The sequence below is a fragment of the Lepidochelys olivacea genome (genome assembly GCF_965140295.1).
Source record: "Lepidochelys olivacea isolate rLepOli2 genome assembly, chromosome: 1".
Lineage (NCBI taxonomy): Eukaryota > Metazoa > Chordata > Testudines > Cheloniidae > Lepidochelys > Lepidochelys olivacea.
Genome location: NC_140411.1, coordinates 303,954,345 through 303,979,395, shown reverse-complemented (window position 1 = coordinate 303,979,395; position 25,051 = coordinate 303,954,345). Strand labels below are relative to the sequence as shown.

At 45.1% G+C, this 25,051-nt stretch overlaps 1 protein-coding gene across 2 annotated transcripts in view; it reads right to left on the bottom strand.

Moving 5' to 3' along the window:
* Positions 1 to 25,051, bottom strand: part of LOC311514753 (uncharacterized protein) — a 69,862-nt gene that overhangs the window by 28,936 nt on the left and 15,875 nt on the right. For both annotated transcript variants that reach the window (XM_084617445.1, XM_084617446.1), the window contains exons 5-6: positions 23,584 to 23,645; positions 16,504 to 16,695 (exon numbers count right to left, since the gene is read on the bottom strand). In XM_084617445.1, coding sequence (XP_084473571.1) covers positions 16,504 to 16,695; positions 23,584 to 23,645 — 254 coding nt within the window. The remainder of the gene's footprint in view (positions 1 to 16,503; positions 16,696 to 23,583; positions 23,646 to 25,051) is intronic.

Genomic DNA, 25,051 nt, shown 5'->3' with positions numbered 1-25,051 from the left:
GATCTCCTGGATCTGTGGGGAGAAGAGGCTGTGCAGGCACAGCTCCGCTACAGCTGTAGAAACACTGATATCTCCCAGCAGGTCGCTCAGGGAATGGAGGAGAAAGGAAACAAGAGGAACCTGTAGCAGTGCCACGTGAAAGCCAAGTTGCTGCGGCAGGTGTACCAGAAGGCAAGGGAGGCTGACACTTGCTCTGGTGCAAAACCTCACACATGCCACTTTTACAAAGAGCTGCATGCCATCCTTGGCGGAGACCCAAAGCCCCATGAATACTTTGGGGGAGCAGGAGTCACAGCCACCCCTCCCCCATGAACAGTGATGAAGAGGAGGCGTATGGGGGACAGGTGACCGAGGGGATCCAGTGGCACAGCAAGCCAGGAACTGTTTTTGACTCTGGACAGTCCAGCCAGTCCCTCCAATCCAGCACAGATGAGCCTGAAGCAGGGGAAGGAACCTCTGGTAAGTATGCAATTTGCTTGGAAATTGCAGGGACACATCTGTTTATTTACTCTTTTTTACTTATGCTAGAAGATGTAGTGAAATAACCAAAAGACGTAGAGTTGCGATCTGCTTCCCATTCCCCTGTACAGTTAGGCAGAGAAGGCCACGCAGAACGGTTTGTTTATGTGCACTTGGATGTCCCATGAATCCTCCATACCTACCACTGCTGGGACTGCTACCATGCTCTATGAATCCCAACGAGAGGTGAGAATATACTGCTTGCAAATTGTGGGGGTCAAGGGGAGTGAGTTCAGTATACTAAGTTGCCATTTATCTTGTGAATAGTACCTCTGTGCATTGTACCTTTTCCAGCCAGAAATGTGGCCTTGCGGGTCTCACTATCCACAATGGCAGAGCAACTCAGCCAGATAAAGAGGAGGGGGATGACAAATTCAAAGATATCTTGCAAGCCTCTGCTGCTTCAAATACTAAGCACAGGGCTTGGAGGATCACTCATGCTGACAGTAGGGGCAGGGATAAAGCGGAGAGGGGAAAGGCACAGGGAAAGGAGAGAGACATGTACCAGGAGATATTACTGCTTCTCAAGCAGCAAACAAATATGTTGCAGACTCTTGATGGCTTTCAGGTTCAACAGACCCGTGCTCACCTCCCTCTGAAGCCCGTTCCACGTGGCATGGAGGGCCACTACATTACCCCTACCAGCTACCATTTCACCCTGGGGGACAGTACAGGCAATCACAGCTGCACATACAGGGACCAATGAAAGATGCAGATGGTGTATATGTATGGGAAATGGAAATGACTGTTCTTTCCCCTGTATTTATAAAGTTCCATTCAGTTATAAATGTGTCTGTTTGCATAGGTTTGGAATAATAGTCTATTTATGGAAACTTAATTCATCTTTATTAGCTCACAACATATGCTGGCTGAGGCTGACATCGTTCACAGATAATAGCAATAGGTGCATTTATAATGTTATATTGCTACACACACAGCACTCATTACAAGGTTTATACAGGGGCACAAAAAAGCAATGCCAGGCACACTATAGCAACACATATTACCATAACTCACTATTAAATTGGTCTTTCAAACCCTCCGTGAGCCGAATAGCTTCACGTTGAGCTCTTCCTATAACCCTGGTATCCAGCTGCTCAAAATCAGCAGACAGCCGTTCCACCTCCTCCCTGGCAGACATTTTTCTCCCTTTGCTTCACAGATATTATGAAGGACACAGCAGGCAGCTATAATCACTGGGATATTTTTTTCACTGAGGTTCAATTTCATGAGTAGACAGTGCCAGCGGCCACTCAAACAGCCAACAGCATATTCAATTGTCATAATGTATCTGCTGAGCCTGTAGTTGAAGTGTTCCCTGGTGCTATCAAGGTGGCTGGTGTATGCTACAGAAGTAAGGCGTAGGCTGGGTCTCCCAGAATCACTATTGGCATTTCAACATCCCCAGTGGTAATACTCTGGTCTGGAAAGGAAGTCCCTGCTTGCAGCTTTCTGAACAAAGCTGTGTTTCTAAAGATGTGCATGTCACGTACCTTCCTTTACCAGCCCACATCGATGGTGGTAAAAGATCCCCAGTGATCCACAAGTGCTTGCAATACCATAGAAAAGTAGCCTTTTCTGTTGATTTACTTTGAAGCACGGTGGTCAAGTGCCAAAATAGGGATATGCATGCCATCTATTGCCCCACTGCACTTTAGGAACCCCACTGCTGCAAAACCATCCACTATATCATGCACATTGCCCAGAGTCACAGTCCTTTGTAGCAGGAGGTGATTAATGGCCCTGCACACTTGCATCACAGCAATCTCCATGGTGGATTTCCCAACTTCAAATTGATTCCCAACTGATCAGTAGCAATGTGGCATTGCAAGCTCCCACACAGCAATCCAGGGCCAGCCCACAACATTTTGGCACCTGAGGCGGGGAGCTCAAATGATGCCCCCATGCTCCCTTGCTTGTGCCAAAACTTTGAAAGGTCTCAATTCTGCCTTCTTCCTGTTTTACTCCTCTCATGGTACTGCTCTGCTACCTACCCAAATAAAGGAGAACTAACAACTTAAAATGCCTTGTTCAAAAATTGTAAGTAACACTAACTTTCAAACACCTGAACAGCAAATGTAACTTTTCTTGTCTGCATAGTAAACACTGGCATTTTATCTGTTTGAATAATCAAAGTGGTGCTTTCCATGCCTTCTTGGTTGCAAAGATTTGAACTGTTTCCTGAAGGTCCACAGTCTGGGCCAGCTCATGCTTTATTGAGATGGTGCAAGGCTGACCAGCCTCTCCTGTGTCATTGTGGAGCGTAGGTGTGTTTTTATTAACTTCAGCTTGGAGAAGCTGCGTTCTCCACTGGCAACTGTTACAGGAAGTGTTAGAAGCATGTGCAAAGCAACAAAAGCATTTGGGAAGAGGGTGGTCATCTTATGTGTGCACATATATTCCAGAACAGCCTTTGGAGTTGATCCTGCTGAAATGTATCTTGAAAGGGCTTTCAGTTCATCACTTAAATCACTCGCATCAATATCGTGCATGTCATCATGTGTCAACGCTGTCTCTAGTGCCCTGCATTGCTGGTGTAGGTCTTCTTCAGGTATAGTGAGGAGTTTTGGAATATCATACAACATCCCAAATATACTGCTGTGTTCCTTGAGCTGCATGAAACGTTCTTCAACTGACTGTATTGCACAATCTAGCACCTGGTTAAAGAATTCAACTTTGAATTGTTGTTTGGGACCTCTTATGGGATTATCCTGCGCCTCGTAATCAAAATGTCTTCTTCTTCGGTGACTCTTGTATTCTTGAATGGGTGGGAAAATAGCTTCAGTGTGAAGTTCCTCTGCCAACTTCTGTGCACTCTTCAGAACGTTTTGAAATCCGTCTTCTGACCGGTAAGACTGTAGGTATGACTTTGCTTTGTCCAGTTGTTCCATTGCTCCAGATATATCAAGGTCAACACCTTGGAGTCTCTTGCTTACAACATTTATTTCAAACAGTATGTCATGCCACAACACTAAGCCACACAGAAATTTGAAGTTATGTATGTTTCTGATGATTCCATTTCCCTCTGCCACTGTTCTCCCATGAACAGTTCCTGTCATAGCATTATCCTCCATGTTGGCAACTATGGCATCATCTATCTTCCCAATCTGGTGTTTGATAGGCTCTATCGCCTCCACTCGACTTTCCTATCGTGTGGCACTCAGTGGTTTCAGTGTCAAAGAGGATGTTCCCAGATGTTGCTTCAAAATTTGCCATCGATGAGTTGATGCAGAGAAAAATACATAAGATTATTTGAATTGCATTAAAAAATTCAGCAGCCTCACTAGAAGCTGATGCTGCATCACTGACCACCACGTTCAATGAATGAGAACTGCATGGGACAAAAAAAGCTGGAGGCTTTAATTCTCAGATCTGTGTCTGCACTCCTCTGTTCTTTCCTCTCATGTTGGCACCATTATCGTAGCCCTGACCTCTCATGTCAGCTATCACAATTCCCATATCTTCCAGCTTTTTAAGAAGCACATTTGTCATACCAGTTCCTGTAGTATCATCAATGTCAGTAAATTCTAGAAAATGCTCTCTGACAGTCTCCACTGCAGGGACATTTTCACTAAGTTCTGTTGTTGTTACAAAACGTACCAGTAAAGTAATCTGTTCCGTATAGCTGATTTCAGGTGTGCAGTCCAGAATAACAGAGTAATATCTTGCTGACTTCAGATCTGCCACAATCTTCCGTTTGACTTTTGTTGCCAGTAACTGTGTGATCACATTTTTAATTGTTTTTCCAAGGTAGTGGTGTGTGTACATTTCTTGGGTGGTGACTCTTCTTAGATGCTCCTGGAGTGCAGTATCAAACACAGCCATCAGCTCCACAATTTTAAGGAAGTTTCCTTTGTTTGGCACATACAGCTGATCTGAAGTGCCACACAGTGCTAGGTTTTGGGTAGCAAGCATTCTCACAATGGCAATGAGCCTTTTCAGAACAGTTTGCAGTGAAGAGACTCGATGCACAATCTTCTCTTGATGCTGATCATCTATGGTGGCCTTTAACCTTAGTCTCATCTCAAGCTCTTTCCACCTATGGAATGCTCTCTGGTGATTTGCTGCCTTCTCATGGCATGCCAGATTTCTAGCCAGATTTTTCCTGTCCTTTCTTCCTGTAGAACTCAGTGTGGACGGAACATTAGACTGGAAGAGTTTGCAACAAAAACAGTATGCAGCATTCTGGGTTTTTGAGTACATAAGCCAGGGCCTCTCCACTTCATCACCATTGGGGATTTCACGCCAGTAATGTGTTGGATGGCAACTTCTATTTTCATTGTCTTTGGAGAACATGAAGTTTTTCACTTGCTGTGGCCCATGCCATACAAGGAAGTCCCTCAGGCTACTGCTCAAGTGGGTCCACAGTCCTGGATCATCTAAACTTAAGGAACTAAATGCAGCAGCAGCTGTTTCTTGGCATAGGAGCGTCTTCACTTAAGCACTACAGTGGCACAGTTGCATCAGTGCAGCTGCGCCGAGGCACTGTTTTAAATGTAGTCCTGCTTTAGGACTGCAGCTGCACCGCTGTAGCACTTCCATGAAGATGCTACCTATGCCGCTTCTCCCATCAGCGTAGGTAATCCACCTCCCCAAGAAGCAGCCACTGGATCGATGGGAGAAACTCTTTCAACACAGTGCTGTCTTCACTGAGATTTAGGTTGGCATAACTGTGTCGCTCAGGGGTTAGGAAAACTGTTTAACGTAAGTAGCTAACACACATTTCCAGGGAACATTCAAGGTGAAGTGACCCGTTAGCACCCCTCCAGTCATAGGGAGGAAAGGAAGGGGGTGGGAAAGCAGTTGGGGCCATTGTTAGTGGGTTAGAGACCGATTTATGGCTCATTACAACAATCTAACAATCCCCCAGCTGCTTCCCCTGCCCCCTTCCTTTCCTCCCTATGACTGGAGGAGTGTAAACAGGCCACTTTGCTTCTACTTATGTTAAACAATCTGTTCCATCTTGTATTTAGGTGCAACACTTTGAGGCTTGGTCTACACTAGCAACTTATGTCAGTATAACTTCGTAACTTAGGGGTGTGGAAAATCAACACTCCTGTGTCACTCAGTTATACCAACCTAACTCCCAGTGTAGCCAGCGCTATGTCGATGGCAGGGCTTCTCCTGTTAACATAGCTACCCTCTCTTGGGGAGATGGAGTACCTACACTGAAGGGAGTGCTACTGTGGTGCAGCTGCACCAATGCAGCTGTGCTGCTGCAGGCTTTTAAGTGTAGACAAGCCCTGAGTACCTTTCCCAGACCTGAAGAAGAGCTCTGTCCAAGCTCAAAAGCTTGCCTTTCTCCCAAACAGAAGTTGGTCCAATAAAAGATATTTCCCCACCTTGTCTCTCCAGTATCCTGGGAGCAGACATACCAACTCTCAAGAACTGAACGTGAGAGTGGCAATTTCTGAGTAAAATTAAGTCTCACTCATGATCTCGTGAGAGAACTCAAGTGTCAGTGTTTTTGTGTTTGCAGTCAAACAGGAGTTACCTCACCCTAAACAAAGGAAAAAATGGTTACTCCCTTCTTGTAACTGTTGTTCTTCGAGATGTGTTGCTCATGTCCATTCCAATTAGGTGTGCGCGCACTGCGTGCACAGTCATCGGAAGGTTTTTCCCCTAACAGCACCCATCAGGTCGGCCGTGGAGCCCCCTGGAGTGGAGCCTTCATGGCGGTGAATATAGGTCCCTGCCAACCCACTGCCTCCTCAGTTCCTTCTTGCCGGTTACTCCAACAGAGGTTGAGGTGGGTGGGTTTGGAATGGACATGAGCAAAACATCTCGAAGAACAGTTACGAGAAGGTAAGTAAATGAGTGCTTGCTCATGTTGATTCCAATTAAGTGACTCACAAGCCCTACCCAGGAGGTGGGGTTGGAGTTCATGGAATTGCTGACTGGAGCACCGCTCTGCCAAATGGTGCATCGTCTCTGGCATGCTGGGTAATTGCGTAACGAGAGATAGAACTGTGACCACATCACCGCCCTGTAGATCTTCTGTGTTGGGACCTGTGCCAGGAACACCTCCAAGGAGGCCTGTGCTCTTGTGGAATGTATCGTTAGTGTGGGGCCAGTACTTTGGCTAAATCATAGCATGCCCGGATACAGGACGTGATCCACAATGAGACCCTCTGCAACAAGACCGGGAGTCCTTTCATCCAGTCTGCGACTGCCACGAACAGCTGGTTCAACTTACGCAATGGCTTCGTGCATTCAATGTAAAAGGCCAGCGCTTATTGAAAATCCAGGGAGTATACCCTTTGTTCTTGGCTATCTGTGTGAGGCTTCGGGTAAAAGACAGGCAGAAAAATGTCCTGGATGGAGTGGAATTGAGATACAATCTTTTGGAGAAAAGCCGGGTGAGGCCTAAGCTGCACCTGGTTCTTATAGAAAATGGTGTAAGGAGGCTTGGAGGGGAGGGCTTTAAGCTCCGACACCCTCCTTGCTGAAGTAATGGTGACTAGGAAGGCCACCTTCCATGATGGGTAAAGCAGCGAACAAGTCGCCAGGGGTTCAAATGAGGGCCCCATTAGTCTGGAAAGGACCAGGTTGAGGTCCCACACCGGGATTGGCTGTCTGATCTGGGGGTATAGCCTGTCTAGACCCTTCAGGAAATGGCTAACCATCGGGTTGGTGAAGACAGAACACCCACCCGCTCCCGGGTGGAAGGCAGAGGTGGCTGCCAGGTGTACTTTGATGGATGATGCCGCTAGGCCCTGCTGTTTTAAGTGCAGTAGGTAGTCCAGGATAAGCAGTATGGACGCCTGCATTGGAGGAGCGTGACCCTGAAATCACCAGATTGCAAATCTTTTCCACTTGGCCAGGTAGGTAGCCCTGGTGGAAGGTTTCCTACTACCAAGTAAGACCTCCCTAACAGACTCCGAGCACATGAGCTCCATAGGGTTTAGCCATGAAGACTCAAGATCGGGATGGTGAAGGCGACTGTGGTCTTGGGTGATCAAGTCTGGGACCAGGGACAATGTGATTAGGGCATCCGCCGACAGCTCGAAGAGCATGGTGTACCAGTGCTGGTGAGGCCATGCCGGTGCTACCAGTATGACCGCCACCTTGTCCCTGCAGATCTTGAGCAGAACCTTGTGGATGAGTGGAAATGGTGGGAACACGTACTACAGGGGGTCCGTCCAGGGGAGGAGAAACACGTCTGCAAGGGAGCCCGGACTGTGATTCCGGAAAGAGCAGAATTGAGGGCACTTTCTGTTGCTCCTTGTGGCAAACAGGTTGATCTGGGGAACTCCCCACCCCCGGGAAATGCTGTGTATTACATCCAAGCAGATGGACCACTTGTGATTGTGGAAGGATCTGCTGAGGTAGTCCGCCAACTCATTCTGAGACCATGGGAGGTAAAACGCTTCCAGGTGAATAAAGTGGGCTATGCAGAAGTCCCACAGGTTGAGGGCTTCCCGACATAGGCGAGAGGAACGAGCCCCTCCCTGCTTGTTTATGTAAAACATGGCAGTTGTGTTGTCCGTCATGACCACCATGCAACAGGGCTTGGAAGGTTTGATACGCTTGTCGGACCACCCTCACCTACTTGACGTTGATGTGGACTGAGAGCTCGTCTTGTGACCAGAGACTTGCACCTGTAGTTCTCCCTGGTGAGCACCCCATCCCAGCGCCGACACATCTGTTACCAGAGACAGAGAGGGCTGGGGCTTGTTGAAGGGGACACTCCCGCATACCTCCTGCGGAAATGTAGAGTATGTAGAGACTCAATAACCTGCACCAGAAGGGTGACCACTGTGTCCAGACTGTTGCGGCCCGGACAGTTGACTTGTGCCTCCACTTGGCCCCTAGAATGCTCCCTGCACTGCCAGTCATCAAGGTATGGGGGTATACCTGCACTTGCCTCCAGTGGAGGAAGGCAGCCACGACCAACATGCACTTGGTGAACACTTATGGGGCTGTAAACAGGGGAGGACCTTGAATTGATAATGGTTGTGGTTGACCACGAAACTGAAGAAACTTCTGTGGGCAGGACATATCAAGATGTGGAAGTACACATCCTTGAAGTCGAGGGTGGCGTATCAATCTCCCGGATCCAGAGAGGGGATAATCGTACTTAGGAAGACCATGCAGAACTTCAGCTTCTTCATGAAGTTGCTGAGGCCTCGCAGGTCAAGGATGGGTCTGAGACCCCCCTTGGCTCTGGGGATTAGGAAATAACGGGAGTAGAATCCCTTGCCCCTTAGCTCCTGAGGAACCTCCTGCACTGCCAGTGCAGTGAAGAGCGTTTGGGACCTCCTGTATAAGGAGATGCTCATGAGAACGGTCCCTGAAGAGGGACAGGGAAGGGTGGTGGGAGAGAGGGGAGGAGCAGAATTGAAGAGAATATCCCACTTCTACTGTGCAAAGGACCCAGTGATCTGATGTTATCTGGGACCAAGCACAGTAAAAGTGGGACAGACAGTTCAGGAAACAGGGATGAGGATCCAGTACGTCGACTGGTGTTCTGTCCTTGGGCGCATCTTCAAAAGGCCTGCTTACAGCCTGATGAAGACTGCGCTGGGCCTTGGCCGGGTGGAGGCTGGGAAAGCTTACACCAGCCATTCCTGCCACGCTTCCTTGTGGCTGAGGGCAAGGCAGTGGCATGGACCTCTTTACAGGCCTCACTGGACGCTGCGGACTCGGCTGCACCCACCCTGTCCTCAGGCATTGCCACGAGGAGAAGCTCATGGCTTCAGGCGTCGGGGCTTTCCCCAGAGATGCAATAGACACTGCAGGACCTGCTATTTGATGGCACAGGTCTTTTTACGGAGCAAACAGACTCCAAGCTACACAGCCTAAAGGATTTGCAGGCTACACTAAAATCATTGGGCGTGCATACCCCTGCTATCCAACACAAATACTTTAAGCCGCAGACCACACAGCACTTCTGTCCTCCCCTCCCCTCCTCTTTTCAAGGAAGCGTCCCCTAAAGCCCCTACTCTACTTGCGCTATATTGATGACATCTTCATCATCTGGACCCATGGAAAAGAAGCCCTTGAGGAATTCCACCATGATTTCAACAATTTCCATCCCACCACCAACCTCAGCCTGGTCCAGTCCACACAAGAGATCCACTTCCTGGACACTACAGTGCTAATAAACAATGGTCACATAAACACCATCCTATACCGGAAACCTACTGACCGCTATTCCTACCTGCATGCCTCCAGCTTTCACCCTGACCACACCACATGATCCATCGTCTACAGCCAAGCTCTGCGATACAACCGCATTTGCTCCAACCCCTCAGACAGAGACAAACACCTACAAGATCTCTGTCAAGCTTTCTTACAACTACAATACCCACCTGCAGAAGTAAAGAAACAGATTGATAGAGCCAGAAGAGTTCCCAGAAGTTACCTACTACAGGACAGGCCTAACAAAGAAAATAACAGAACGCCACTAGCCGTCACCTTCAGCCCCCAACTAAAACCCCTCCAACGCATTATTAAGGATCTACAACCTAACCTAAAGGATGACCCAACACTCTCACAAATCTTGGGAGACAGGCCAGTCCTTGCCTACAGACAGCCCCGCAACCTGAAGCAAATACTCACCAACAACCACATACCACACAACAGAACCACTAACCCAGGAACTTATCCTTGCAACAAAGCCCGTTGCCAATTGTGCCCACATATCTATTCAGGGGACACCATCACAGGGCCTAATAACATCAGCCACACTATCAGAGGCTCGTTCACCTGCACATCCACCAATGTGATATATGCCATCATGTGCCAGCAATGCCCCTCTGCCATGTACATTGGTCAAACTGGACAGTCTCTACGTAAAAGAATAAATGGACACAAATCAGATGTCAAGAATTATAACATTCATAAACCAGTCGGAGAACACTTCAATCTCTCTGGTCACGCAATCACAGACATGAAGGTCGCTATCTTAAAACAAAAAAACTTCAAATCCAGACTCCAGCGAGAAACTGCTGAATTGGAATTCATTTGCAAATTGGATACTATTAATTTAGGCTTAAATAGAGACTTGGAGTGGCTAAGTCATTATGCAAGGTAGCCTGTTTCCTCTTGTTTTTTCCTACCCCCCCCCAGATGTTCTGGTTTAACTTGGATTTAAACTTGAAGAGTGGTCAGTTTGGATGAGCTATTACCAGCAGGAGAGTGAGTTTGTGTGTGTATGGGGGTGGGGGGGATGTGAGAAAACCTGGATTTGTGCAGGAAATAGCCCAACTTGATTGTCATGCACATTGTGTAAAGAGTTGTCACTTTGGATGGGCTATCACCAGCAGGAGAGTGAATTTGTGTGTGGGGGGGTGGAGGGTGAGAAAACCTGGATTTATGCTGGAAATGGCCCACCTGATGATCACTTTAGATAAGCTATTACCAGCAGGACAGTGGGGTGGGAGGAGGTATTGGTTCATATTCTCTGTGTATATATAAAGTCTGCTGCAGTTCCCACGATATGCATCTGATGAAGTGAGCTGTAGCTCACGAAAGCTTATGCTCTAATAAATTGGTTAGTCTCTAAGGTGCCACAAGTACTCCTTTTCTTTTTGATAGCTTTGTTTATCTGATATGTAAATGAATTCTCATTGTCTTTCAAAGTACTTTGGAAGGAGAAACCACATTCTTCTACCAGTGCTTGCTCATGTCGATTCCAATTAGGTGTGTGTGTGCTGCATGCACAGTGTCAGAAGGATTTTCCCCTAGCAGCACCTGTCGGGTTGGCTGTGGAATCCCCTGGAGTGGCGCCTTCATGGCGGTGAATATAGGTCCCTGCCGACCCACCGCCTCCTCAGTTCTTACTTACTGCTCCACTGCAGCGCATGTGGAGTCCCCTCTCCCAGGCATGGGGAAGGTGAAGAACCCTAAAGAGGGCTGCAGAGAGGTAAAAGCTGATGGAGTGGGGAGGCTGTATTGATGTCAGGTTCCGAGCAGATGAGGTGAGTGCTGGGAGGGTGAACTGAGGGCTGTGGGGGTCGATGGGGTAGGCGGGCTGAACTGATGGGGTGGTGATGATGAGAACTGGGGGACTGAACTGGCGGGGGCTGAATTAAGGGGGGTTGGGTGGGAAGAGAATTAATGGGGGACTGGGAGACAGGACTAATTGCTGAGCAGGAGATGGGCAGATATGGGGAGGGGAAGGGAGCGCTCCTGCAACAGGAGCCAAAAATCATCTTATCCAGTACATGTGAGAGAGTGGGCAACACTAACTGTCACATGCACGTGCCCTGGGGATGGGCAGGGGGAGTTCAAAAATCAAGAGACTGACCTAAAAAACACAATATCATCCTTTTTTAAAAATGTCATGATTTTTAGGCCAATCTCATGATTTTGGGGAGTCTGACTCGTGATTTTTGATCTCTTGACGTTGGCAATACTGTAGGAACAATACAGCTATAACAACACTGCATATAAGTGTCTAAGGCACTTCTGAAAATGTAATCCTGTTATTTGTATACAGACCCAACTTTAATTTCTAAACTAAAACAAACAGATTCACACACTGCATCATTCAAAGAATTGACACCTAGTACAAATTGTATTGAAAGAAAACTATGGTTCTACTCTAAGAACACTAAAGAAATGGTGGGGGGAGAGGGGGAATCAGCAGAGGATTAATCCTCAACTATCAAATCAAATAAGAGCACTTTCTCTTAATGTGGTATGCTGTGATGGAACTGACATATTTGATACTTAACAGATCATTTCCTTTACTTTGTGGGCTTGAGCATATCTTTAACATTCCTTTAATGCTATTTTGCTAAATAAGTTACGTTGCACATATCATGCTCAGTAAATGTAAGTCTACTGTGACGGGGCAAGGCCAGATGGCTATAGAAAAGTAGTGGGAGATAGATATATTAGCTCCAGGCTAAACAAATCCCTGGTACCAGGTTAAGTGAAATGGAAGCTGCTCCAGGTCAATTAAGACACCTGGGGCCAATTAAGAACTTTCCAGAAGGCAGGGAGAATGCTAGGTTGATTGGGACACCTGAAGCCAATCAAGGGCTGGCTGAAACTAGTTAAAAGCCTCCCAGTTAGTCAGCTGGGTGTGCATGTCAGGAGCTGTGGAAGGAAGCTGTGCTGTTGGAGAGGCTGAGTAGTACACACCATATCAGGCACAAGGAAGGAGGCCCTAAGTTAAGGGCGAAGTGGAGCTTGAGGAAGTGAGGGCTGCTGTGGGGGAAGTAGCCCAGGGAATTGTACATGTAATGTTTCTAAAAGGTCAGCTACCATAGGGTACTGATACTATTAGGGTCCCTGGGCTGGAGCCTGGAGTAGCGGGTGGGCCTGGGCTCCCCCCCACCTTTGCCCCCTGATTAATCACTGAGACTGGGAGACAACAGAGACTGTGCAAGGAAGGATAATTTCTCCACCTCCCTTGCTGGCTTATGATGAAAATGGCTCAGTAGACTGTGACCTTTGTCTCTAGAGAAAGAAGGGTTACATGGAGGGTCACAGTGAGCCTCTGAGGCTAGCTAAATCCACCAGGAAACACGGGACCCACAGAGGCAAGGACAGAGCTTTGTCACACTACATATAAAAATGTTAGCTGTTTTCAATGCAATGCTTTTAAAAAATACATTACATTTTCTATGCTTTCCTCCCCGCCCATTTTTAAGTAGTCCAGTATTCATCTCCTAGTCTCCTCTTCAATATCTCCTTTCCATTGTTCAACTGTTTTCTGAATTCAAATTTGAATATCACTTCCATGCAGATAACATTCAACTGCAGATCCCTTTTACTGCTTTGGCTGTTTACTATAAGCCTGTATTAACCTCATCATTTCTTTGTTCCATTATAATTTATTTCTATTTAACATTTCAAATATTTATATCCCACAAATTCTCTATAAGAACACCCTCCATCATTTCACTCCTCCTCTTCAAAAATCAAATAGTACATTCAGTCCTATTGCCAGGAACTAAGACTCACCCCCAGTTCTTAGGAACTTAAATTCATCTTCAGTCGTCTTATCTTCCACCTTTCCTAAGTTTGTAAGTATTCCTCTTATCTCCTCTGAAACAACTTCCACATCAGAAAATATTTTGACCACTCCTTGGAAAAAACCTCATATTCAAGTTTTCATCTCCCTTTGCCTAGTATCATTTCATCTTTTACGTTCTCTCTAAATCCCAACTTTCCAGAGTTTAATCAGTTCAAAATGCAGTGGCTCATCACACCAATGCATCCTGACAAATTATCATGGATTTCTTATCAACTTCAGAATTTAAGAAAGAAAAAAATCTCCTTTGAAGAGCTACATTCATCACAGGATCATCACAATGGCTTCCTTCTTCTTTTGGAGATGGTTGTGGCAGTAAAAAAATGTGTAACCTCTTGTCAGCCAAGGATACCTGTCACGGGGTCTATACACCCCATCATGGTTCACCAGCTAAAGAGTAACGAAGCACCTGCCTGCCTGCTCAGCCAGACCTGACTAAGTCCCATAGCAGCTGTAAGGACAAGAGGGCTGCAAAGTAAGAGGGTGTGGTGGCTGCTACAGAGGCAGTGGGACTGCAAAGAGAACCCCTCCAGCAGACTGTGAGAAACTGTCTGAGAAGCCAACACTCCAAAGAAGGAGATGCAGGACAAGAGGCTGAGGAAGCCTACAGAGGAGGAGAGGTAGGAAGCAGTTCAGGTAACAGCAAGGGACTGAGAAGGACTGGTTCTGGCTGTTCCAAACAAGGACCCTGAGCCTGAACCCTGAGCCTACTTATTCCAGCCAGTAACTTTTGGAGAAGGCCCTTAAGTTAAAGCCAGGAGACATAGGGCTGATTAGCCCTTGCTAGAGCCTTGACATTTCTAACTCCCTACCATTCTGAAAGTACGCAGCTCTGATAAATCTTGAGTTTGGTTTTGGTGTTGTATGTTGATAATTTCCAGACTATATTTAAGTTCCTGAAGGTGTTCCTGGCTTTATTGATTTTGTTCCGGATGTCCTGGCTTGTTCCACCATCCTGGCTGATGGTGCTGCCCAAGTATGTGAATGTTTCTACATTGGTGAGAACATAATCCTCTATCCGTACCTCTGGTGATGGTGAGGCAATATTAAAGGTCATGATATCTGTCTTGTTGCAATTGATTTTCAGTCCAATTTGCTGGCTGAATGCATTGAGTCAAGTTGTTTTTTCTTGTATATGGTGTAGGGTATGTGATAGGAGAGCGACATCATCTGCGAAGGCCAGGTATTCAAGGAATGAGAAGAGTGTCCCTTTAATGCCTCTTGGCATGTCTTCTGTTGTATGCCGCATTACTCGATTAGTCAATGGCAATGTTGAAGAGGATTGCAGACATGACACACCCTGATGTACTCCTGTTTTGACTTCAAAACTGAGCTCACTGTGATCAACACCACATGTAAAGTTGGAATAGAAGCTTTTGCTGACATTGATTATATGGAAAGGAATTTCATATGCCCACAGAATGTACCATAGGCTGTCCTGTGTATGCTATCAAAAGCCTTCTCAAAGTCTATGGAATTTATGTAGAGTTACCGTTGCCATTCTAAGCACTGTTCTATTATGTTTCGTTGAGTGAAGATCTGGTCTGTGCACCCACACGCTTTCTGGAAACCAGCTTGCTCTTTTCTGAGAATGCTATCAACTGCCTCTGATATACGCTGGACTATGATCTTACACAATACTTTGCTTGGTACAGATAAAAGTGTGATACCATGCCAGTTATTACAATCGCTGAGAGTTCCTTTCTTTGGTATCTTCACTATAACCCCATTGGTCCACTCATCTGGCACTTTCTCCCTTTCCCAGACTGATGTAAATAGAGGGGGCCAGGATAGATGCTGCTAATTTAGGATTTACCTTGAACAATTCTGCATTCAAGTTATCCTTTATAGTGCAGAATGCTGGGGAATGAGAAAGTATGACATGTCCAAACTGTCTTCGTTCCATACAACCTGCCTCAGAAAAATCCTCCATACCTTTTGGCCCAGAACAATCTCAAACTAAGATCTATTGACACAGTGCAGCCAAGAAGATCTGACCACCATCACTGCCAGGAGGTGTTGGAGAGGGATTGGTCATGTGCTTCGGATAGAAACTGATTCCATCACCAGAGTAGCAATAAGATGGACACCTGAAGGCAAGTGAAAATGAGGCCGCCCGAAAACAACATGGCGAAGAGCTGTGGAAGCCGAGCTGAAAAACCTGGGGCACAGCTGGGGAACGACTGAAAGACTTGCCAGAAACAGACAGAAGCGGAGGAGCTTCATCACTAACCTAAACACCAGAAGCGTAATAGGAACATGATGATGATAATGACCATTCTGACAGAGACTACTGAGAACGCAGTCAGGAGGGGTCGAGTCATAACAAGGACTTGATAAACATGGAATTGGGTGTGGTGACATAAGGGGGATGGAGCCAGGTTGGTGTAGCTCCCCATTTTGCCATAAGGGGTCACTAACAGACAAAGACCCCATATTACAACACCATAGTAAGTAAAGTATGTTCAAAAAGTGGATGGTGCTGCCCAGAAAAGGAGCGTGGCCAGGAATGAGAATTCAATATATCCCACTCAGCAGCAACTATATATTTTCTTTTTATGTACCTGTTCTGTTCTGTGTCGGTTCTGACACCGTGGCTCATTGTTGCAGTATCTGAGCACCTTCTACTAATGCATTAAGTGACATGATTAGTATCTGTCACATGTTGTTTTCTCATCTTCTCCCTAGGGAAAGAATGTGTGTGGGTTGTGGAGCATTTCATTTTTGGTAGGGTTTGTTTTTTAGAACCAAGTATTAGTAGATACTGCAGAGAAGATGCAGAATCAGGACTGAAAGGTGGGAAGGGGAATGCTCTATCTTAAGTAGTCAACAATATAGGACCAAATTCAGCCTCAGAATTAGCACTGACAGCAATAAAAGAGCTTCCTCTGCTTTCACCACGGCTCAGTTCGGTCCCATGTCTGAGTCACAGTCCTTTTTTTTTTTTTTTAAACACAATATGAGACAGATAAGTTAAACCAGATGTCACTTACCTTTTCATGATCTTTATTCTTCCCTAAAAACTGTGGATCCCCTGTTGCCATAAGAGAATTTTTAATAATTCCCTTTATGATCAAAGTGGAAATATGACAAGGCTTTAGCTTCTGGCTGCAGTTTAAATCAAAAAGCGCTTTCTTCTTTTCTTTCATTGTGTTCCAAACAAGAGCACGAACACAATATACATCCTAGAAAATAGAAAGAGTAACAGTGACTTCAGTTTTCTATATCCTGGAAGACTACTCAGGACTAAATTATGGCTACACTAAAAAAGAGAATGGGAACAAGGGGCCTCTCCTTCCAATTTCTCTGTAGTTAAGGGGTCTGAGCTAGCACAGCTAGTTAGTTATTACCAGCAGACGGTATATGTCTGGGCAGAATAGAGAGGCATGATGCAACACTAACACCATGGGAAGCACCTTTTCTACTAGCAGAGTAAAAGTAGATGCACATTATACCTTACAAAGTTGCTCTTGCTCAGGTGATGCACCTCCTCCTCTCATTCTCTGTATGGCTATGCCTTTATGAGGCACAATTTTGCTCTCAGCCTCTAAACTCAGACTACTGCATAAAGGTTGTACCAGAGCCTTAGAGTTCTTATGAACACTTCTGTATGTCACCATTGTTTGAATTTTACTACACTGTGTGTACTACCCCTTCATTACTGATAAAACTTAGAGTTTATCAAAACTGTTGGAAACTATCTCATTAACAGCAAGGTATAGTTTTAAAAATGGGAAGTATGAACAGCTGATCTCTGGCTGAAACACAGACCAGATCTGCTCTCTAAGGCAATGAGAATGAAGCAGATCACTGATGATGATACAGCAAGCAACAGTCATTGCAGTAACATCCATCAAATACATTAATTACCTACCAAAAGAATACAGATAACAGAAATAAATTGTAACAAAACATTTTCCCAAGACCAATGTCTCTTGTTTTAAAAATAAAACTTCCAGCTCTGCTATGACAGTTATACAGAAGCAACAGAGCATACAGAAAACTGCCATCTGATAACAGTAAAGCAAGGTGAAAAGTTATGAATACTGCTGTTGATTGGCTAAAAATTATGCACACAGCTAGACTGTGCTAAAACACTCTGTTGTTGGTTACCCATTTCTCTCTTTGATGTGTTCCCTTGACTTGTTTGTTCCATCCACATGTTATATTTGTCTTTCAGACCGCAGGCTCTTTGGGGCAGTGGCTGTCATTTGCTATTTGTTTGTACAGAGCCTAGCACAAAGGGGCCCTATTTGGTTAAGGCCTGTGTGACCCTAAGAGCCCCTCAATGCCCACTGGCAGAGGGCCAACACTCTGCTGTCATAATATGTACCTAAAAGTGTCAGGGAAGGAATCATATGTAAACTGATGATGCACTGGTCCTGAAAATTATTGTGGGATTATCTATGGGTTGTGTGTGTGTGCTGGAAATATGTTCTTAAAGTGTGTTTGGGAGGCAGTGACTGCACCAAGCCTGGACAAAGGAATGTGGACTTACCTGTCTGACCGGCTTAATTACAGGCACAGGACAATGAAAGTACATTTACATATAAAGTAAACAAAGCAATCAAGCTAACAAGCAGAGGAGACAACTTAGTGAGCACACCAGGGCACCTTCCTGGCTCTTCAGGCAAGAGACAGGCTTTGGGTAATGTAAGGGAAGCAAAAAAACATATTTTAGTTATCCATCACTTAGAGGACATAGGGTACAGCACCCTCAAGCCTGAGAAAGTTGGATCCCCTAGACTGGAGGGCTTGAGGTGCTGGTAACTTGATGGAAGTAAGAAAAACTGCTTAGGCAAAGATTGTAACATGATAAAATTAAGTTTTAGTAATTAGAAAGCGTGTTTTTATTTTGTTTTATTTGTAACCAGGCCCGTCTTTTTTCTTTTGTTTGGTATCACCTAAACTTCTATTATGTAATAATAAACTTTGTGATGTTATTGACATGAACTGTGACCGTATAGATCATTGTTGCAACCAGGGTCCTATGGTTGCACCAGGTCTTGTACAGAGGAGGTCAACTGGGGTGTCTATGGAAAGGTTGTAGTTTGCTGGTTATGACTGTGCTGTCAGGATGTGTGTATCATTTTTGTATTTGAAGTCATGAATATTGGCTACGTACTTGTATCTCAATGTGTTTGATTCTAAGTAGCCTCAGTGAAGCATTTGGTCAGCTTCTTGAGAAAGGACTATTCTCAGTAAATGCTCAATTACGAAACGCTTAACTGACAATGGACTTTGGAGACGCCAAACCACATCTGAGCTTTCCTGGGAACATTCAAACTAACATGTAAACAATGGCGTCAGCCTGCAAAAAGCTGAATCATTCATGGACATGTGACTTGCCCAGGTGGCTACAAACTCCATCTTTTTGCTGTGATTTTCCACAGGAGACCAAAGGGATTTTCGCCCACAAAAGAGAATATAAAAGGCCCTGGAAACTGCTCCATTTTGTCTTCAGCTAGCCCAAAAGATGGCCTCTCCACCCCAAAGAGATGCCTGAAAGAAACTGGAACAAAGGACAGTAACTACAGGGTTAGAAGTGATTGCTGGACCCACACTAGGAAGGATCCAATCTGTGAAAGAAGCTTACTGGAACATCTCTGGGGTGAGATTTCATCTGTAATCAGTTTCCTAATGTATTAGGCTTAGACTTGCGTGTTTTATTTTATTTCGTTTGGTAACTTACTTTGTTCTGTCTGTTTTTACTTGGAACCACTTAAATCCTACTTCTTGTACTTAATAAAATCACTTTTGTTTATTATTGAACCCAAAGTAAGTAGTACCTGGGGGAGCAAACAGCTGTGCATATCTCTCTATCAGCATTATAGAGGGCAGACAATTTATGAGTTTACCCTGTATAAGCTTTATACAGAGTAAAATGGATTTATTTGGGATTTGGATCCCAGTGGGAGCTGGGTATCTGGGTGCTAGAGATAGGAGCACTTCCTAAGCTGTTTTCAGTTAAGTCTGCAGCTTTGGGGCACATGGTTCAAACCCTGGGTCTGTGCTGGAGAAGACTGGTACGTCTGGCTCAACAAGGCAGGGTTCTGGAGGCCCAAACTGGAAAAGAAAACAGGCTCAGAGGTAGTCTCAGCACACCAGGTGACAATCCCAAAGGGGTCTCTGTGACCGAACCCATCACCAACTTATTCTTGTTTTGTTACAAAACCATGTCAGAGCTGTATATTAAAGTGTAGTGTGAGTCTTCAACTAACCTAACAGGTTGGTGTGTGCTCTGCCTCTTTAGAGGTAGCAAACTCAGTAATTTCTGTGAATGTCCAGTGAGAGGGACTAGGGAGACGTCTCTGGGGAATTCAGGAACTGAGGTTTCACTGTTATCTGCAAAGCAAGGTTTAGATTGGCACAGTCTCAAAGAGGCAGACAGACTGGTGTATCAGAGAGCTGACGAAGCTTAGCAGCAGCTAAACTCTCACTTGCTGAGGCAGAGGGGTAGCAGAGAGGCTTACAGTTCTGGATATCCTGAACAGAATGTCTCAGCCTGTAGGTGCTACCATAATATAAATGTTAAACAACAAATATTAATAATACTCTTTAAAAACATTCTGTACTATTCAAAGTGGCCTTGATTCTGTCAGAGCAATAAGTGGAAGAGCTGCACCATTGGCCCCATTGTTGCTTAAGTAAATGTGATGTTGTTCCAGCCCAGTTTTAAAATATTGAGCTATACAGAGACATTTTCCAAAATACCACTCAATTTGTCACTTAAAATATTCCCAACATTTTACACTAATACCTCCCAACTGTAATGTCACTAGTTAAAAAACAATGCTGCATGGAGGCACATACTAAGATGCAGGCTCTTTCATATATGTCAAATTTGACAGTTCCTACACCAAAAAGCTAGGGCCCAGCACCACAAGGGGACTTAAGCATTGTTAAGCCTAGCTTTTAGGCCCTTAGAAAAATCACAGGAGCAACACTGCAATCCACAAAGTCTGAGTTAGGTGCTTAGACTCCTTCCACAATGAATGAGGAAAGGAGAGGTGCTTAAGATTGGAATCCATACAAGCCAGTACACTAGGCATGGAGCTGCCTAAACTAGCCAATGGGAGATGCTGCGGAAAGGGGTTTGCCCTAAACCCCACCCCTCTCCTGGAGATAGGCACGTAAGCCTAGACTAAAGAAAGGCACCTATTTCTGCTTAGTGATCCGCAACTGGGGAAACCTCCCTTGGAGTTAGGCAGCTTAGGGGCCCGAGTCTTTTCTTGTGAGAATGACTTAGGTGCCTTCCTCTCCACACAAAATAACCAGAGGAATATATGATGATAGTTGTGCTGCCTTTACCCCACACCTTGTAACTTTTATGCAAGTGATTAGAACGCTCATCTAGGACAGGGGAGACCCAGGTTCAATTTTGCCCTCCACCTGAGGGCGGGGAAGTATTTAAACAGGGTTCTTCCACATCACCCCAAAACATGTTCTTAACCACTGAGCTGGGGATATTCTGATGATACAAAATTATTAAAAGATAGTTAAGACCCCGGCAGACTGCGAAGAGCTGCAAAAGGATCTCTCAGAACTGGGTGACTGGGCAACAAAATGGCAGATTAAATTCAGTGTTGATAAATGCGAAGTAATGCACATTGGGAAGCATAATCCCAACTATATACATATAAAATGATGGGGCCTAAATTAGCTGCTACCACTCAAGAAAGACATCTTGTGGATAGTTCTCTGAAAACATCCACTCAATGTGCAGCGGCAGTCAAAAAGGCAAACAGAATGCTGTGAATAACTAAGAAAGGGATAGATAATAGGACAGAAAATATCATGTTGCCTCTATATAAATCCATGGTACCCCCACCTCTTGAAAACTGCAGAGGTGCAGATGTGGTCACCCTACCTCAAAAAAAATATACTGGAATTGGAAAAGGTCCAGAAAATGGAAACAAAAATGATTAGGGGTATGGAAAGGCATCTGTATGAAGAGAGATTAATAAAACTGGGTCTTTTCAGCTTGGAAAAGAGACAGCTAAGAGGAGATATGATTGAAGTCTATAAAATCATGACTGGTGTAGAGAAAGTAGATAAGAAAGTGTTTTTACTACTTCTCATAACACAAGAACTAGGGGTCACCAAATGAAATTAATAGACAGCAGGTTTAAAACAAATAAAAGGAAGTATTTCTTCACATAACGCACAGTCAATCTGTGGAACTCCTTGCCAGAGGATGTTGTAAAGGCCAAGACCATAACAGGGTTCAAAAAAGAACTAGATAAATTCATGGAGGAAAGGTCCATCAATAGCTATTAGCCAGGATGGGCAGGAATGGTGTCCCTAGCCTCTGTTTGCCAGAAGCTGGGAATGAGCGACAGGGGATGGATCACTTGATGATTACCTGTTCTGTTCATTCCCTCTGGGGAACCAGGCACTGGTCACTGTCAGAAGACTGGATACTGGGCTAGATGGACCTTTGGTCTGACCCAGTAGGGCCCTTCTTATGTTCTTATGATGTGGGGCTCCTTCAATCTCTCCTGTTCAAACTGTTCCACTTTTGATAAATACTTAACCATTGCAGCACGGGAATGGCCAGGCTCGCTGACGGGGGGGCGGGAAATGGGGCAATTGCCCAGGGGCCCGGGCGGGCCTGAGGGCTACTATGCGTGCAACCACACTGGCCAATCGTGCCGGCCTGGAGCCCCCACAAAAGAGTGGGGCCTGGAGCGGTCACGTGCACCTGGGAGTGACGGGCAGTCCAGGAAGTGATGGATTCGCCCTGGGCTCCGCCCCCACAGGGTCGGCTCTGGCCCTGGCCCTAGGGCCTGGAATTGCTGTCGGCGGGCCTGGGAATGGTCTGTAGGTCTTCCACCTCCCAGCTGGGAGCCCTAACCACCCAGCTATAGAGTCTCTCTCTTTTTCAGTGATGATTTAAGTATTTATGCAAATTGGAATAGCTTCAGCAAGAGACACTGGGTAGCCTCAAATCAGAACACCACATAGCTCAGTGATTAGGATATTTTCCTGAGAGATGTGGGAGACCCCTATTCAAATCCCTTCTCTCCATGAGGCAGAGGAGGGAACTGAACTCGGGTCTCCCACATCTCAGGACAGTTCTCTAACCACTGAGCTAAACATTGTAAGGTTGGTTAGCATGTGCATAGAATCACACACGACATTTTGAATGGGACCTGATCCAGTAAGCAGCCTCTGAGTACATCTACCAGATTGTGCTCCACAGGTGACACAGGCAGAGGGGTGCCTATCTTCCCGTGGTTTCTGGATCACTCTGTGGCTTTGCAGGAGACCGGTATCCAGATGCCTAGAGGGAGGCAGCAGTGCACATGCCCAGAGGCAGAAACATAGGCATCTAGGGAACTCTTACCCAGAAAATGTAGGCACCAACTTTATATGCCTACTGGGCTAGATGGCAGCTGAGTGGAGGTTTTGTGGATCTCAGTGAAACCTAAAACAGGCACTTGATGGCCTAAATCTTGGGTTTAGGCACCAAAATATCTTTGTTAATCAGGCTTTACAGCCTAAGAGATAAGCTATAACAAGTGGATGAGACAAGCAAGTCAGCACAAAGTCTCAAGGGGAAAAATGAGGTAACAGGAATAAGATATGATAGGATAGGAGTGGCTGGGTCATTACGCATATTGAATCTATTTCCCTAAGTTAAGTATCCTCAGACCTTCTTGGCAACTGTCTAAATGGGCCATCTTGATTATCACTACAAAAGTTTTTTTCTCCTGCTGATAATAGCTCATCTTAACTAATTAGCCTCTTACAGTTTGTATGGAAACTTCCAACTTCTCTGTATGTATATATATATCTTCTTACTATATGTTCCATTCTATGCATCAGATGAAGTGGGCTGTAGCCCATGAAAGCTTATGCTCTAACAAATTTGTTAGTCTCTAAGGTGCCACAAGTACTCCTGTTCTTTTTGCGGATACAAACTAACACGGCTGCTACTCTGAAACCAGGAATAGGATATGTTAGCACAGACTAACTTTGTGCACAATTTCCAGAACAAAGGAAAATTACATATGAATAAAACCATGTCCAGTGTGTATTAGGGGCCAGTTCATGTCACCATTACTTACAGGGTTCAAAGGGTCTAACTCAACAGCCTTGTTAGCATCATCTATTGCTTCTTTCAAACGATCTAAAAACGCAGAAAAAAGAGCACAAAATAAAAGTTTAAGAATCATTTTTCCATGACCAGCTATATTTCATAAAGAACCCAAAGCATTAAATGCAATAGCATCATTATGTAGTACTGATACTGTTGATTATGACATCTTCTAGACATGATCTGCTGGAATCCTTCTTCTTCTATGCCCTTCCAAAGACTCTGCATTGCTCTGACCTTGCCTAAGAATGAAGAAAGCTGGATGTGGTGGCTCCTTCAATCACCTGTCCAAAGCTACTCCTGTGTTTGGCCAGACATATTCAGTTGACAGTGATATGAGATACTTACCCCTCCACAAGGGCTGAGAACACTGTGTCCACATATTACATTTCTTGTCCTTGCCCACCAGAGCACTCAACAGTGAACTCAGTCAGGACACAAACTCAGACTCCCTGTGGGCAACTACAGTACAATACCATGAAGCTGTCATGCTGGCCTTGAGGCCACAATTTGTGAGATTATATGGAGACACACTAGATTCTATTATATATGTGAAATGGTGATTATTCAGTAATTAAAACTAAAATGACTGCCAGGAAAACTTTTCTAAAGTCTCTGGCTTTTAATGGTAGTTTGGTGAGTAATATTTCTCTCCTTATTGAGCAGAGATGCAGCCTACTTATTTTTAGAAGTATAAGTCGGATATCAACTAAAATTATGATCCACATAATCAAATGGACACATGAAAGGTAGTGTTGTATAGCTGTTAGAGCACAGAACTGGGAACCAGAACTCCTGGGTTCTATTAGAAACGCTGCAAGTGTCTCACATATTTACCCAGTAAGCTGCACAAAACCCTTGTGAGATAGGTAAGAAAAACAAACCACATAAGAATAAGAGGCTTGTGTGAGCATAAATCCTGATATACAAGTACATCCTGGGTGCAAACAACAGATGCAAATGTGGACAATTTTCAAATGGGGTGGTTGGACATTCAGAACATGTGCATGTTGAAGGATGGGTGCTTACAAAGGAGCAGGCAGTGAGCACAGTCAGAGATGCCCATTTTCAGAACTGTGTGGGGTCAACAACTAAAATTGTAATTCCACTATCTGGAGCACTGATCGGCTGTTATCTTCTAAAGGAACAGCCAGCAGAGGGGGACATAACCCACACTCTGCCAGTGTATTACATAGACATAGGTAGAGAAGGTCTCTACTCAGCCATCCACTGTCTGCTGGATTACCCACTCCTGTTCAAAATATGCAACTGCTGAGAACAGGGGGTTGTATGAGAAGGGTAACAGGGTTTGGGGTAAGAGAGAGTATTAGGCACAGTTTAGGAGGCTGTTGCAGAGAACTGCAGACGGGATTTGAGAGATGCACTGAAGAAAAAAATAAAAACATATAGAAGAGTTAAATGATGCTTAATATTGACTT